The following is a 15771-nucleotide window of genomic DNA, read 5'->3' as shown; positions in this document are numbered from 1 at the left end:
GTGGTGTTTGCTATGTAGGTGAAGGTGTCCAGTGCGTAACTCTGCACTGCTCCTGCCACCTTTGCTTAGGTGTGTGCACTGTTTTGTGTTCTTTTTCTGCTGTTCTTTAACAGAGTTAGGGATTTCTGATCTCCCTCCACCTGCTATTGGCTCTTCTGTACGGAACCACGGTTAGCTTGGCTGGGGAGGAAAATAACCAGCTTCAGGTCCGTGACTGGTGGAGATGCAGTGCCCAGGGCAAGTTCCCTGAAAAGCTCTACACAAAATGCAGGTCAGAAACTGGAGAGCGAGCAGGCGTGCGAGAACGGCCAGTTGTGAAGCTGAGCCTGCTTCTGGATTCCCCGCGAGCACGCCTTCCTTTGTGTTTCATTCGTTTGACACCAGAGGGTCCCGCTCACACCACGGCCCCTCACTCCCCATCCCCTGCCCGCCTTCCCCAGCGCCCACCCGGGGGCGCCCCAAGATGGCGGCGCGGCCCGCCCCCCCCCCCCCCCCGCCGCGCTCCCGCCCAAGATGGCGGCGCCGCCCCTCTCCCCGCCGGTCCTCCCGGGGCGCCGTGCGGGCGGCGGCCGGCAGGGGGCGCTGCGGCGGGAGGCCGGGGGGTGGCGGCGGCGGCCGGGCCGCGGCGTCACATGAGGGCGGCGCGGGGGCGAGCCGGCAGCGCGGGTGCCCGAGAGCCGCCGGAGCGCTGCCCGCCGCCGTCCCCGTCCCCGTCCCGTCAGCGAGGGCCCGGCCGCAGCCATGCTGGCGCTGCTGTCCCGGCTGCTGGACTGGTTCCGCTCGCTCTTCTGGAAGGAGGAGATGGAGCTGACCCTGGTGGGGCTGCAGTACTCGGGCAAGACCACCTTCGTCAACGTCATCGCGGTGAGCGGCAGGGACCGGGCTGAGGGGGGCGATGCGGCCCGGGGGTGCGGCCGGGCGCGGTGCTGGGCCGGGGGGCGGCAGCACTGAGGGGGCCCTGCCCGGCCCGGCCTCATCGTGCGGCCTTCCCGGGGCTCCCCCCCGGCCCAGCACGGGGCCGCCACCCGCCGTCCCCTCCCTCCCTCCCTCCTGCCCGGCCGCAGTTTCGGGGTTCCCCCCCTCGCAGCTGCGCTCCCGGTTTTGCCTCTCGTGGCCGCCGAGGCCCGCGCCCATTGCCTCCTCGCTCTGGAGGTGTGCGCTGAGCCCGGCAGCAGCCTGCCGAGCCCGGGCCTACTTGTCTGATAGCCGCCTGGAGCAGATGAGGGAAGGGTGTGGGAATCCTCCCACACGGAGCTCTCCCGCTGTCGAACGAGAGCAAGAGTGGCGTGCTTAAATGGCTTGTTCGGCTTCTTCAGCGCCCTGCCCGGCGGATCCACGCCACAGAACGACCGAGGGGGCCAGTTCAGAAGGGGGGGCTGACGGGGGCAGGCAGGGGGCCTTGGTGCTCTGCAGGGACCGGGACTGGCCTGAGTCTAGCGCACCTAGAATTGTCCGCAACTTCAGGCCCAAACAGACCTTCAGCCTCTTCTATGAGGTGGCATCTTAATGTTTCTGAGTGTTCTTATGAATGTATTTATTTAAGTGCCACAGTTGATTGAAAAACTGGGTAGGGAAAAAGACTCATTCTTCTGCAGTTACACATGGTTCTTGTTACAGGGACAGTGTCAAAACCTAACAAAGCTCTTGTGCAGCTGAATCTTAGTCTTAATGGTCTTCGCGGTACCCACGTGAAGTGGGTCTGCCTTAGTTAAAAGGTGACCCTTCCTCGGCCTGGTTAAGGAAAAGTTGCTGGACTCACCTGAGGGCTCCAGAAGCCTTTCCTCTCACACGCCAGTGGCTGCAGCTTCCTCTGCTCCTGGATTTCTGCAAGTGGAACTCATGAGCCACTGAACAACCTCAATGTGGGGGCCCTGAACTGATACTGCTTGGTGCGTTCTTGCAACTGAATTTGAGTAATCGGGATTACTCTGCAGGTTTCTCCCCTTATGTCATCCCAGATGGCGACTGCACGTGTTGAAGTACTGCTCATCTGTGCCTTGAAGCACAGCTCCTTCAAGGAGTTAGGTGAAACTGCTGCAGGTAACGTGGAGTACCACAGGATAGCTGCAGTGGTCACGCAGCATTTTTGTCCATCTAGATTGTCCCAGGTGGTAAAAGCACTGGAAGTAAAGCTGGCAACTGCGTCCAGCTTGCTTTGCTAGAGGTTGAATCTTGCAAGGTTTTGACTGCTCATTAGGATCACACCCAGAAATTTATCTGAGTAAGTGTCATTCAAATAGGCTTGCAAAACTGACTGAAATAAGGAAGTCATTATGCATAAGACACAGGATCATTTACTGCTTCAAGTCTGGAAGCAGTAAGGCACATTTCTGAGGCTTTTAATTAGGAAATCTAGTGCCTCTTTAAGAAAAGCAGAGTGAGGGAAACTTGCTTAGGTTTTTATGATTGGCTTAAGAAAAATAGCGTGAGCTTTAGTTGTCAGCACAATGCAGTCCGTGGCGTGCAGAGCTAACCTCTTGTCAGGTGTTGTCTTGTCTTTAGTTCAGAGCGTGCGCAGGGAAATTAGTGCTGGAAAAGAATAACTGCTCTCTGCAGGCCAGTTAATGCTTTGGGTGGAAGTAGCTGTCAAGCACTGGGATTCCATAAAACTGAAATGAGAGGAATGACACAGCAAGATGCTAGTCCTGTAGATAGCTTTAAAAGCTGGATTACGTGCCAGGATGTAGCTTAAGGTTGCATTCTGCCTAGCAAGGGGCTGTTACCAGTCTCCTGACAGCAGTGAGTTTAATGTGAGTCTCTAGTGTATTCTTGTGTCTGGCATGGGTCCCCGCTACGATCAGGCACATGTAACCAGAGGGAAAGCTTGAGCCCATTGCGTTGGAGGCTCGATACAACTCCTGGACGACCGCTGAGGTGGAAATGCCACGAGAGGCAAACAGTCCAGTTCTAGAGCAGTGTTTGTAGGCAGTGAGCTGGTTTGGGCCCTATTTATCTTTCTAGTCTGAACAAGGAGTTAGTTTGTAACCAGACCAAACTTCGTTTGACTAGGGGGCTTAGCAGCCTCAGCAGTGAGATCTGCTCGCAGCTGGATGCAGCTTCTGCTTTGCTGTTGGCTTCATATTAGTCACGGCCTCTAATTAGATATTTAGCATAAGTTTTCCGTGTGCGTGAGTAAACTTGCTCACAAGGGAGGATATCATTTCCTTCTGCTCCTAATTTCCATAAAGTAGATGGCCTGTGGCTCCTTTCAGAGAAACTGCATGTCATCCCAGCATCGCATCGGGCACGGCGGGCTCCTTATCCGAGGGCTGGAAGTGACCATTATTTTCTGGAGTCTGCAGCATCTTCTGTCGCTCGCCTCTCTGCAGCCAGCGCCTGTCCACGGGCTTTCATCAGACCTGCTGTCAGAGCTGCAAGTCACAGCCACGCTGCCGCGGGAGGCAGGACAGGCAACCGAGCTCCGTCACGTGGCGCAGCTGCAACATGACTCGAATAAACGGGCCGCTTCCAGGCGGCAGGGCTGCTTCCGCGGCAGGAAGGTGCTCCGTGGAGGGGCGCTGCGCCCTGTTGGCAACCTTGCATGCAGCGCCGTGCAGCGATCCTCGACCCAGGCGTCTGCAACGCTGCAGCTTCGGGGTCTGGGCTGCAGCGGGCAGGAGAGGGTAGCTGCGAGGGAGGCAGGCTGCCCTGGTGTGGTTGTCGGGTTTAAGAGCTAAACTTAATCTGTTCTGTTTGTGCTGATAGGATAAATAAGATCTCTCTTTAGGATTTCTGTCAAGGCCTGAAGCAGTGTGTGTTTTCTCTAACTGTGGTGTGTCTGACAAGCCTTTGAGTGAGGCTTTGGTCCCTGGAAAGAGACAACACCAAACGAAGCTCCTCAGAATGAACGGCTCTGCTGGGCAGCAGCAGCCGTGGCTTCCTTCGGTCCTCGTGACTGTTACACGTAACTTTGTCTTAGAGTTGTCCTGGAGGAGCATGGAAAAGCATTGTTCCAACCAGCTTCAGCGCTGGCTTAGTGCCTTCTGAAGCACCCAGGTAGGCTGTAAAGAGTTTACGTTGATGCTTGGTAGCACTTCAGTGAGAAGTGCGATACATCTTTAAGTGAAGTGCTCCTTAGTTGCAGGAGTCTATTGAAATGGATTGCCTCACTTCATTAGGTAACAGGGCAACACTAAGTGACTCATGTTCAGTTAATACTGTCTTTGAGGTCCTGCTTGCTGTACCCCAAGTGGTCTGAGATAGAAATGTTTCTCTGTTGTCACGGTCTTGAGTTCTCACGTAGCTTGTGAACTTGTGTTCAAGCTTCTGAACGTGATCACAAGTAGCTGAAATGCTGAAGTACTTCAAGAGGAAGGTGACTGCAGGAACCATGGAGCCGACTTGTCCTTGTGTGATGCACGCCCGTGGTTGAGGCCATCAGTGCTGCAGAAGAGGCATAGTGTATGGGTAGCTTTATATAATGCTAAAGTGACTGCTTTTTGAAAAGAACTTGTAAGATGCAGCTTTTTTCATAGTGTAGGCAGAAATCTAGGGGCAAACAGCGGGACTTACGATGGTGTTCTCATTCAGGTGGACTAGGAGTGTCCTGGCTGGAGTCTTTGTGCAGTAACAAAACTTATGTGAAGAAATCTGTCCTATAGCAGTAATAAATCACGTTAGCTTTGAGATGCAAACCAAGGTCAGCCCTACCACTCCCTGTTGCTATAAAGAATCCCCTCGTGCAGGCAGCGGAATGGTGATCTTGTAGCTGGTCACCGAGGACCAGGTGGATGAGCCATTGTAGATGTGGTTTCTGGTGCCAGCAAGAAAGCTGCCACACTAACCAGAAGGAAAGAGGAAGGAATGCGAGCTTTACTGCTGCAACTCGAGTTCTGCCTCTTAATTGTTTCAGCATCCTTAACATTTTAAAGAATCTTTAGGGAAGGTACAGGAAACAGGAGCTCCAGTCTTAAGCTTAGTTACTTGCTTGAGTTGCTTTGGCATTTATGCTGCCAGCCCGGTAAGGGTACCTTTCTGGAAGCCGGCAGTCCTCTGGCTGTAGCTTGTGGCTACAGAAAGGCGGGCGGGAGCTGGAGTCTCTCTTGCTTTGTTCTTTTGACTCGAGACAGCTGAAAATGGTACAGCTAGTAAGCAGCTTGTTTCAATGCTATGTATTTAAAGAAAAAAACAGCATCCTGTGTATACTTTTCAAAAGCTAGATGATGCTAGGCTAAATGCTTGTCTAGAGCACTCATATCCTCCCCTCCTGCAATACGAAGTGTAGCTGTAACTGGCACACCGCAGTCTTGTTCCTGAGGGAAAACTCTGGGGATGCTGGCTGGCAAGGCTGCCTCGGGGCTGCCGGTGGGCTGAACAAAAGAGACCAGGGCTGCGGGAGAGCAGTGCAGACCCAGGAAGGCACTCTGGCAGAGTTCAAGGTAGAAAGCAGTGCATGTGGTTGTACTTTAACACGTTTGGTTGTGTTTCAGGGCACACAGCGGCCGCAAGACCCCGTTAAAGCGGGTGCAAACCGAGGAGCCGACCGTGGCAGCAGTGCAGAGCCTGGGCTGATGAGCGGTGTGAGGGCGCCCAGCAAACCGCTCGGGTGCCTGTTGCTTCCCTGTAACAAGGAACTGTACGGTGAAGTTCAGCGCAGTGCAGCCCCAAACCAAAGCTAGCATTAGCTGGTGTGTAACAGGCGGACCAGGTTGGTGTGGAGAGCGTTCGTGAGTGCCGCGGTCTGTGCAAGGGTTGGAACTGGCTGTGCTAGTCACAGGGGAGCTGAGTCCAAACTGATGTCTGCCCTGTACTCCTAAATTACTTAGTCCAGCCTAGAAGCAGTTTTGCTTCTCTCAGTAACCCTTATCCAAGGCAGGCTGATACTTGGGCAGGTAAGGGGTGCGTAGTGCCCTGCAGGAGAAGGTTACCTGTATCTCACCTGCCAGCTCGTTACGAGAACTGTCTCTCGGAGTGGGCAAGCATGGCGCAAGGCTGGTTTGTTTGCTGCCTGTGTAGCTAGCTAGTAACCCCTGTCCTCTTAAAGTGCTTAAGGTCTGGCGCTGGGTGTGATTTTTTGCCTGACCTGGAATATAAGAACTGTTGGGTCGAGGTGGTCTTCACTGGGCAGTTCCACACTGAGCTTCCCTGTGTTGCTGGGACTTCAGCCTCATGGTTTTGTGCACCAGGGCCCAGTTAATAGTGGGATGACTGTAGGCAGATGTGAGGGTTTCAAAAGGGTTGTTGTTTGCCCATTATCCATGACATACCAAGTGTGAAGGGAATATAGTGTCCAGATACGTGAGGAACAGGTACCAGAGGGCACTTCTAGCTCATCTCCGTCACTGCTGCAGGGGCTGGTACTGTCTTCTGTTAAACAGGTTATAGGTTTAATTCTAATATTCAAATACCTTAATATAAATGCTGTGGAACTGCCTGCTGATGTGCCTGACCTTAGGAACTGGATGACACTAAACTTCTGATACATCACGTGCTTGGGTTTTCCAGGAGCACGGAATATTGTAAAGGGAGCATCTCTTAAACTCAGAGGCTTAAAGACTAATCCTGCAGGTTCTTTCTGCGGTCTCTGGAATTCAGTCCGTTTAGTCTCCCTCTTATCTTTCACTTATGGACGAGAGGTTACTAACTCTGTTTTGTGACCTTCAGTGAACAGCTTCTGTTAGTGCTGTGTGGTCTGTGTGACCTCAGAGCTACGGGCTGAATTCACAACCCCTTGCAGGGCACAAGGCTGATCCGGGAGGCCTGAATGAAGCGCAGTGTCTGCCTGTCGGGGTGTTCACGGGTGCTGAAAACAGATGCTGTGGCTAGGTTTGCAAGCAGCTACTCTGCTGTCCTTGAGCGTTTGAGCAATGTGTGACAACAGCCAAGTACTTTCAGGCTGGGGATTGACAATATTTCTGTGCTTATCAAACTTGTTTTGAAGCCGATGCCTATTTTAGGAGGAGAAAACATCATATTGTGAAAACGAGGGATAGGGCTGAGTAATTTGCTTTGTGTTCGTATGGGGGGAGGCAGGGGAGAAGCCCAACTCAAACAGAACTGTGTGCAGATGAGGAGTTCCTCTTATCTGAAGGAATCTGTGTTCTAAAGGTGCAGTGGGAGAGCATAAGCTATCGATGGGAACAGCTCTCTGTTGAAGGATCTGGAAGTAGCTGTGAGTAGGAACAGCTAACAGCATGTGGGGTACTGTGAAGTAGCACAGAAGTGGAGGTTCAGGGAGTGTTCAGGAGACGCTTGGTTAGAAGATGTGGGTGTAGGGTGTGACTGCAGAGGGAGGAATGCAGTGGTTCTTGAGCAACCGTGGCAAGCTGACCCTTCAAAGGCAAGACTGGCAGTGCATGCTTTGAGCTAAGCTGCATCAAACGTGGAAACAATGCTTACCCTTCTGCTGTTGAATTACACACAATCAAACGGGCTGAAACGGCCAAGCTGGGCACTAGGCTTTCAGGGCCGTAACGGGAAGCTAATAAGGAGGCGTTCAGGTTGCGCACCTACCTCGCTGAGCTTGGCAGAAAGGTTTGAGCAGTTCCTGAAGTGGCGCTGCGTGAGACTGCTGCGTGTTCTTCTGTGTAGTCTAGGCAGCTGAAACTCCATTTAAATGGAAATGCAAAACATCTGCTTAAAGAGGCTTAAGTTGTTCATTTTTAGGTCATCACTGTTTTTAGTTACATTCCTTAGATTCAAGGACTTAGTTATTTTCAAACGCCTCTTAAGACTGTCTGTATAACTGTACAACTGGGAAGCAGATCTTAAATGTGACAAACCACCACCGTTTCAGGGGGCTGCTGCCTTCGTGTTCAAGCTCTGGATATATTTGTTTTGGAGGTCACCCAGAACAATGTGCCGCTTAGCTTTTCAGCTGAAGAGTTTCAGTTTGGCCAGATAAACAAAAATGAGATTGTCATCCATATGTTTTCAATGTATTTTAGTGTCGTATTGTGTGAAGCTTCTGGCTTTGGTTTGCTAGTGGAGGTTCGCAGTTCTGCTGGGGAGGGGAACAAACCTATGAAAGCGTGGGGTTTTTAGGTCAAGAGCTGAATGACAGCGCACTGATATTACAAACTTCTGGTTGCAGACTCTGAAAAGCATGTAGTCAAAGCACGTCCAGTCAGACTAAGCCAGTACTTCCAGCTCGTGAGCAGCTGGGCCCTAACTTGTAGGGTGATGTGATGTCTGCTTCAGCTGTTGTAAAGGGGCTTTTCATTCAGGCTGCCTTCTCTGTGCAGCTTGGGGGGAGAGAAGCAGGCTTCCTCCTGCTGTGATATCGAGCACTAATTAAACAACTGAATGCATCTGAATTGACCTTTTTTTTCCAAATCTGTCTGGTTCTGTTAAATGCAGTGGATGTAGTGAGATGCATAATGCCCGCCGTGGTTGAGATTCACCTTCTGCCAGATAGCCAAGGTTGCATGGGAGAAATCTGTACTGCTGTTGATAACACGTGTTGTGACTGCTGGGCTAGCTACCAGAGATAGCTGTGAACTTGGCTTTCAGGCTGTTACAGATAAAAGTGTAACTGATAGTAAAACATCTGCCATTAGAGAGCCTCCCTAATGCATCACTGTTCGGCAGCAGTTATACCAGAGCTTAAAGTGATGCTGAACTGGTAGAAGCAGGAGGAAACACTCTCCACTTGTTTTGGTCACCTCTTGCACTGCTGAACGAGTTGGACACTGTAGCCACACAGGAAGCAGCCCGGGCAGGTCCTTCCACTTGCCAGCCTTTTAAGGCTCCTCAGGTGCTAACCATACCTGTGGGTTGAAGGCTTACTCCACAAGAGTGATTTATTACTGCAAATGTTGCCCATAGAGTAGCTTGCATCAGAGGAACAGCTGGCTATTTAGAGCTTCCAGGAGACTCGCAGATCCTGAAGCACAGAACTTGGCTCCAGCAGAAGTAGGTGAATGGCTTTCGTCCTATACTTCTGGCTGTCCATCTGTTAAGCTGTGTAAAGCACTGCTCTATAAGTAACTTTGTGTCTCTGACTCCCTCAAGGCTTGAAAGATTATTTAAGTGCTTTTAAGAAATGCTGTGACTGCCCGTGCAAGCTTCAACACCCATCAGTGTAATACCTGTGACTTCCTGGCTATAAGGCCTTCAACTGGAAGGCCTGTGGTATTTTACCACATAAACTAGTTGTATGAGAAGTGCTAGACTTAACTTTCTTTTATTTTTTTTTCCAGTCAGGTCAATTCAGTGAAGATATGATTCCTACTGTGGGCTTCAACATGAGGAAAGTTACAAAGGGTAATGTTACAATAAAGGTATGTTAACATTGACAGTCTTTCTTTTTAAACCCATACTAAATTGTCTTCAAGTTCTAGTTTAAAAATTGTACACTTAATCTGTTTTGTTCCCACTATTGGGACAAGTATAGCAAACTGAACAGGCTCCACTAAATCTGTAGAATAGCGTAAGAATACAGTTATGTTTATTTACAGAGTTTCTTAAATGAGAAAAAGTGTGTGATTTCCAGATTCTTGGACTAGTTAAAGCAGTGCTTTAATAATGATGTCTGGCTTTAATCTGAGTTAATTTTCACATTTCTCCTGTTCTTCTTCTGCTCTTCAGTATTGCTCAAAGCTTAAGTCAAAACCAGTGTGTGAAGTTGGTACATTGTATTTTTGTGCATTCTACAGTATGCTTCTGAGAAAACTTAATACACAGGTTTTCATGCATCTGATATAAGATGTTCTAGTTTATATCTTACACTATTGGGCCTGTGAGATTTGAGCAGCTGTATTTTCACTGCTTGCAGAGATTATTTCCATTCTAATAAGTGAAAGGTCCTGCAGCTAGCATAAGGAAAGAAGAAAACTGTTTTGACTTCTCGTCTTGTATGTATGACATGCTTAAATAGTGTGTGGCTAAATTGTCTTTTTTCCTTCCACTTCAGATTTGGGATATAGGAGGGCAACCACGATTCCGAAGCATGTGGGAACGATACTGCAGAGGAGTTAATGCTATTGTGTAAGTGTCATTTTCCTTAGGCTTATGTTTAACTGCAGATTTGCTTCTCTTCTGTATCTAGTGTAGTAGTACACAATGGACTTGGTATGCTCGTGTTAATTCTGAAACTGTTCTGCAACCGTATTAAGTAACTTCTGTACCCTCAAGTTCAGGGCTCAGGATGTGTTATTTTCTCATCAGTGTCTAATCCTGAGTACTAACTACTTTCAGTTTGACTTGGAAGGCAGAGTAGTCTAACGGAAAGAATTTTCCCACTTCTCTGATTGTGGGGAATTTCTTTGAAAAGAACCGAATTCCTTGCTCAGAAGACCTAGCTTTGTTTAAAGCTTTGAATGTGCTCAGACCTGACAGTTTAAAGCAAAGACTGCTGTTTCTGAAGTAGTTGAGTCCTGCTGAACTAACCTTAAATTCTCCTTAAAGCTACATGGTAGATGCTGCAGATCGTGAAAAAATAGAAGCCTCTCGGAATGAGCTGCACAATCTTCTAGATAAGCCACAGTTACAAGGAATCCCTGTAAGTATTATTGTCTCACATCACTATTAAACTTTCTTGAGAAATATACGTAGTTTAGTGCATCTGAAGAGTCTCTTGACCTCTTTAAGTCCAGTGTAAGCACTGTAAGCAATACCTCTCCCTAGTGCCTTAAATACAATTGTTGACCTTGATCGTTCCTTCAGTGATAATATTTGTTCAGTACCCACAAAAAAAAAAAAGTAGAGCAGTAATGTAGAGAACCGTATTCTACCATATGGGCTTGTGCTCTTCTAGTTACTATAGTACCTGTTAATCAGGTAGTACAGAAATACCACGTAAGTTTGGGAAACTTCAGCTGAAAGTTTATTGGAATTGTTCACACATGCGCAAAAAGCAAGCATGAGAACACATCAGTTCACAAGAGTTTATTTGGATGCCCCCTTTTCCTATGACTAGGTAAATCTTCCCTCTTGACCTCGTTTACTATTAAATGTCTTAATCCCTTGGATTTAAGTCGAGTGTTGACTGCTCGTCAGGCTCTCCTGAAACTTTTTTTTAAAAAAAAAAAGGTGCAACTGTTTTCTTCTGATTTGGATTTCAGGTTCTAGTACTTGGAAACAAGAGAGACCTTCCTAACGCTTTGGATGAGAAACAACTAATTGAAAAGATGTAAGTCTAACCCTTCCTGAGAAAAGCTACCTTAACTCGATAAAGGAATTGATGTACATAGGGATGTTAGATCAAAAACTTGTATTATAAGTAGAAAACACAGCAACAGGTGGTAACTGAAACATTGTACAGAAACAAGTTACGTGGAGAAGATGAAGTGGGAGTAGTTTAGATTCTTTGTGAAAGAGTACTTGTTGTAAGGGGAGCGTGTGTTTAAATTTTGTCTCTTTTGTAGGAACCTTGCTGCTATTCAGGACAGAGAAATCTGCTGCTACTCAATTTCATGCAAAGAGAAAGATAATATAGGTAACTATTACCCTAAAATGTTGTGTGTTATAAAGACCATCAGAACGGATTGGGGGATTGTAACTTCTTAAACATAAGTGTTCTTGCTTCAGGAAAGTGGTAACAAATCCGACAGCAACACTTAAATGCACTGGTTAAATGTGGTATGACTCCTGATGGCAGCGAGGAAGCTTGACTGGTGTTAGTTTGTGAAGGGGCTGTAGTTAGCAAAGCATATCATAGCCTACTCTGACACCTGCTGCCTTTAATTAGTTTGCAGGAAATACCTGACTAGTCTCACGATTAGCTTGCCCTAAATTTTATCCTTCTATCAGGTACTCTTAACTTGGCTTTGCTTGGAGGCTGTAGGTGCTAGCAAGCCCTTGCAGCAAGCTTTTCCTCATCAGTCATTCTCATGAAATAATCATCTTCCCTCTCTGGTTTATCGAAGATGGTCATGTAGTGGCCTGTGCTAGTCACTACTCCAGGCAGCCAAATAATAGATTTTTCTGGTGCTGATGTCAATTGCTTTAGAATTTGTGGAATTCAAAGGCAGAAACCATGCTACTATGTAATTACAAATACTAGTGTCAAGTACTTGTTATACTGAATAATCTCAGCTGAATGAAAGCACTTCACACCTGCTGTCCTTCTCCTGGTGCCTTCATATGCCTGCCATGAAATTAACACTGGTTCACTGGCTGCCTAACGTGAATTTACTGATGAGGAAATCTTCAGTCTAGTGGTCACAAGAACAAACTGTACAGGATACCAGAACTGCTTCGTGTCAAGAACTTGACTTCTGACCAGGAAAAATGAACAGCCTGTGGAGCTCTTATGGTTTCTTATTCAAGAAACCCCTGTCACTTTGCCTTCAGTTAGAGATGCAAACAAGGGGGATAGGAGAAGGGGATGCTTCCTTCTGTCGTATCTCCCACACAAGGCTTACAGCACAGCTAAGCCTCACTGATGCTATAGGGGAGCTGTTGCTGCAAGCATTATGCTGGTGTGATGTTTGCGCATTTCACTGCCTTTAGAGAACCTCTTCCAAGAAGGGAGAAGCTTGATGCCCACTAACATTGTTTCCACCAGGTGAGGATAGGCAGCACAGGCTGTCAGGCTGGTATAAATGTAGCGATGTTGATGACAAGTGAGCATGAGAGCGAGACCGAGGTATCAGATTAATGGAAGTCTCTTAGAAGTGTGGTTGACTGAGGAACGTGGATGTCTGAGGCAGTTCCTTCACATGTTGCTCACAGGACTCTGGGCAGTTAGAGGACCAAAGTACAGACAGCAAGCCTTCAAAAAATGATTCTGTTAATCCATCTTGGATCAGCCTGTAGAGAAAGGCTGTCTACTCTTATGTGTTTGAGGACATGAGCATACCAAAGTGGTGCTGGTTATGCAAATACAAATCAACACTTGAATATGGAACTTCTCTTCTCTCTCCAGATATCACGCTTCAGTGGCTTATTCAGCATTCAAAATCTAGAAGAAGCTGAAGTCTTCCTGGAATCTCCAGTACCAGTTGGCCATAATCTCAATTGTCCACTTCCCTCCATAACGAGATATTACCCAAAAATCCTGTAATGAGAATCTGCCTTTTCACAGTTCATTTCTCATGTGCACTGCTGAAGACTTGTATTCCTATTATGTCACAAAACAACTAGAGTTGTCATAAAGTCAGCACAAATATTTATTTTACAACCATCTATGGTGGGAGGGTTCTGGGGGGGGCTTTTTAAAAAAAAAAAAGATCTCTACCATGTTAACTATGATGGTACACTGTTCTGGTTTTTCAGGGCCAGGTTTTTATATGATTTTCAGCGAGTGTTTTATTTCTAGTGTTTAGTGGCTTGAAGATGCTGACGCCTGACAGCATTGAAATTCTGTAAGATGCCACATACAGTAGTTAGAAAACATTTAAGCGTGAGTTGTGGGATACTAATCTGTCTCACAAATGCATGTGATGTGTGTATGTTAGCAGAGAAGTGGAAACTGTTTGCAGAGGGGAGCACAAGACACAGATCAGCATCACTAATCTACAGCTGAGATCTTACCCTGTCACTTAAAAAAAACAAAACAAAACAAAACTCTTATCATGAATTAGGGGAGCCGACTGTTTAAATTCATTTTGTTGCTTCTGTTTAACATTTGTCTGGGGGATAGGAATGGACTGTTCTGTTAAGCTTTCAAAAATTGGAGTATTCCAGCATGAAAACAAACTGCTAGGAACATCAGACTTTGTCCAAACACATTTTTCTGTCTCCAGATACTAGTGATCTCTATCTGAAACCAGAATATACATTCTGAGCGGCTGCATGACACTTAAATTACTGATGTTTTTGTAGAGAGTCAGGTGTTGGCCTTTAGCACAATATCTATGTAATTGTCTAGTGTCTCTCCTGCTCATGAAATAGCTGGGCACAGTTTCACCTGGTGCTATGAAACATCTCGGCTATTGTGACAACTCTAGACCTGCCTGCTTTCTTGATGTAACCATGTGCAAAGTCTGTAAGTTGCAAGATGAAATGTTCAACTGTGTCAAAGCACAAGAGAGCCAACGAATCGATCCTATTTCTTGACTAGCTTCTACAGTATAGGGAAGTATGTATAAACTAAAGATTGTAATGTTTTTGTAGCTTTACTTTCTCAATGACTTCAATATATTTAAAGGGACAGACTTGTTAAGACTGGTTTGTTCATACAGTAATGTCAGTGTAGCTTGCTAGTGTATACAAATACATGGTACACCTGCTTGTGTTGCCTCACACTGTGTGTGATTCTTCCTTACCTAACTGTGGAGTTTGCGTTACTCTGGGGTCCTCGGTTGCAAACACTGTTTAGTCCGTATCAGTTGTGACAAACCAGTTTTAATTTGGACTGCCATGGCCTTACTGTTCTGTACCAACTGTCGCACCGTTGCACAGACACTACATGCTGCCTGCATTCAGTCTGAACTTGCATTTAACTTTTTGTCCCCTTTCAGTTCTCCGAAGCATGATTTCAATTAATTCATACTCTGGTGCTGTAGAGGAGAGGGTGTATTAACTTGCTACTGTAGTCCCTAGTTCACCGTGAACTGCTACAGGTACTTTTATTTAGCAAACTTGCTTGTGCCTAAAATATGGAAACTAAACTAGAATGTGTGGATCTTTGTGGGGGACCAGGTCACTGTTTAGTTAACTGGCCTATAGCTAAACTTGATGTGTTTGGTGTTTATATACTTCACTGCTTTCAGCATTAATGGCATCCAAACACTACCAATTGTTAACCTGTGCATTATTCTCTGCATGTGAACAACTTATACAATTACTGAACTTTGTAAATATGTGGATTTTTTTATTTAGGTGGATGCATATGTTGGTTTACTGCTCTTCAGCTTTATTCAATAAACTTATGTTTTGAGGGTTGTATTGACACTTAACTGCCTGACTTGAGTTGAGTGGCTTAACTCATGGCGCTGCACTGTGGGCTGTCTGTCTCCTCTGATAAAATTAAAATGGGTGAAGAAGGCTGAGTATAAATACCTGAGCTGCTTTATGTTCTGCGGTTAAACTATTAAAGCGAAGTGCTCCTAAAACTACCTTTCACAAGCCATGGGGCTTTCTCAGCAGAAAGAGCAGGTTTAGCTAGAGTCAACCTCAGTGCTCAGTGCTTTTTACGCCTATGAAAGGCACTGATTAGTCAGCTGAAGGGTTGTGAGCAGGTCAGCCTTCTGGAGTTCTGTTTTTGGGGAGAAAAATGCATGCATCTAAAAGCTTGTTTCTTGTCATCACGCCTAAAGTCCTTGCTTTCCTAGCACAAATATCAGATCTAGCAGATCATTCGCTGCCAATTAAAGCGTAGAGATTTTTGTCTCACTGGAGAGGTGAGGCTTTCATTGACTAAGGTCTTAAACAAAATCCTTTCTTGTGATTATTTTTTCAGTCTGAACTGCACTGACTGTGGCTCCCAAACACTGATTTATTTATTTCTTAGGTGACTGACTGACCTGTAGGACCATATGTCAACATCTTCCAAGTAACGGTAACAAGTTAGACGTCTTCTATGCAGTCTGCCTCCGTATAAGCCTTCAAACTCCCTGAACTGTAGCAGGTTAGTTCTTAGGCCTGAATACTGGTCGGTTAGCATCCTTCACATCGGTTAGCATCCCCACAGGCTTGGGGGAAGGAGTAAGAACTGTTGAGTGAAACATCATATGCCTATTTCTTCAGTTGACAGGAGTTTCCTGCATGCAAAATTAGCTACCTGGAGCTAATACTCAAAGCAAAACTGCCTTGTGACAGTCTCAAAATGCTGTTACTGCTGTGTGTGTGATCTGTCACCCTGGCAGGTCACTCAAATAAGCTGCAGTGTAAACTTGGCCAACAGCTGATTGCTTGAGGTGGTATTTAAATAATGGCCAGTTGCTA

General features: G+C 46.8%; 1 protein-coding gene across 1 annotated transcript; it reads left to right on the top strand.

Moving 5' to 3' along the window:
• Nucleotides 1–586: 586 nt before the first annotated feature.
• Nucleotides 587–14783, top strand: ARL8B (ARF like GTPase 8B). Its single transcript, XM_080606010.1, has 7 exons — nucleotides 587–864; nucleotides 9141–9221; nucleotides 9854–9927; nucleotides 10348–10441; nucleotides 11004–11071; nucleotides 11307–11377; nucleotides 12809–14783. The coding sequence occupies exons 1-7, from the start codon at nucleotides 742–744 to the stop codon at nucleotides 12856–12858; spliced, it is 561 nt and encodes a 186-aa protein (XP_080462136.1). The 5' UTR covers nucleotides 587–741; the 3' UTR covers nucleotides 12859–14783.
• The last annotated feature ends 988 nt before the right edge of the window (nucleotides 14784–15771 follow it).

This window comes from Anser brachyrhynchus, assembly GCF_964034855.1.
Source record: "Anser brachyrhynchus genome assembly, chromosome: 10".
Classification (NCBI taxonomy): Eukaryota; Metazoa; Chordata; class Aves; order Anseriformes; family Anatidae; genus Anser; species Anser brachyrhynchus.
Note: the sequence above shows the minus strand (reverse complement) of the source record. Positions and strands in the feature narration are given on the sequence as shown.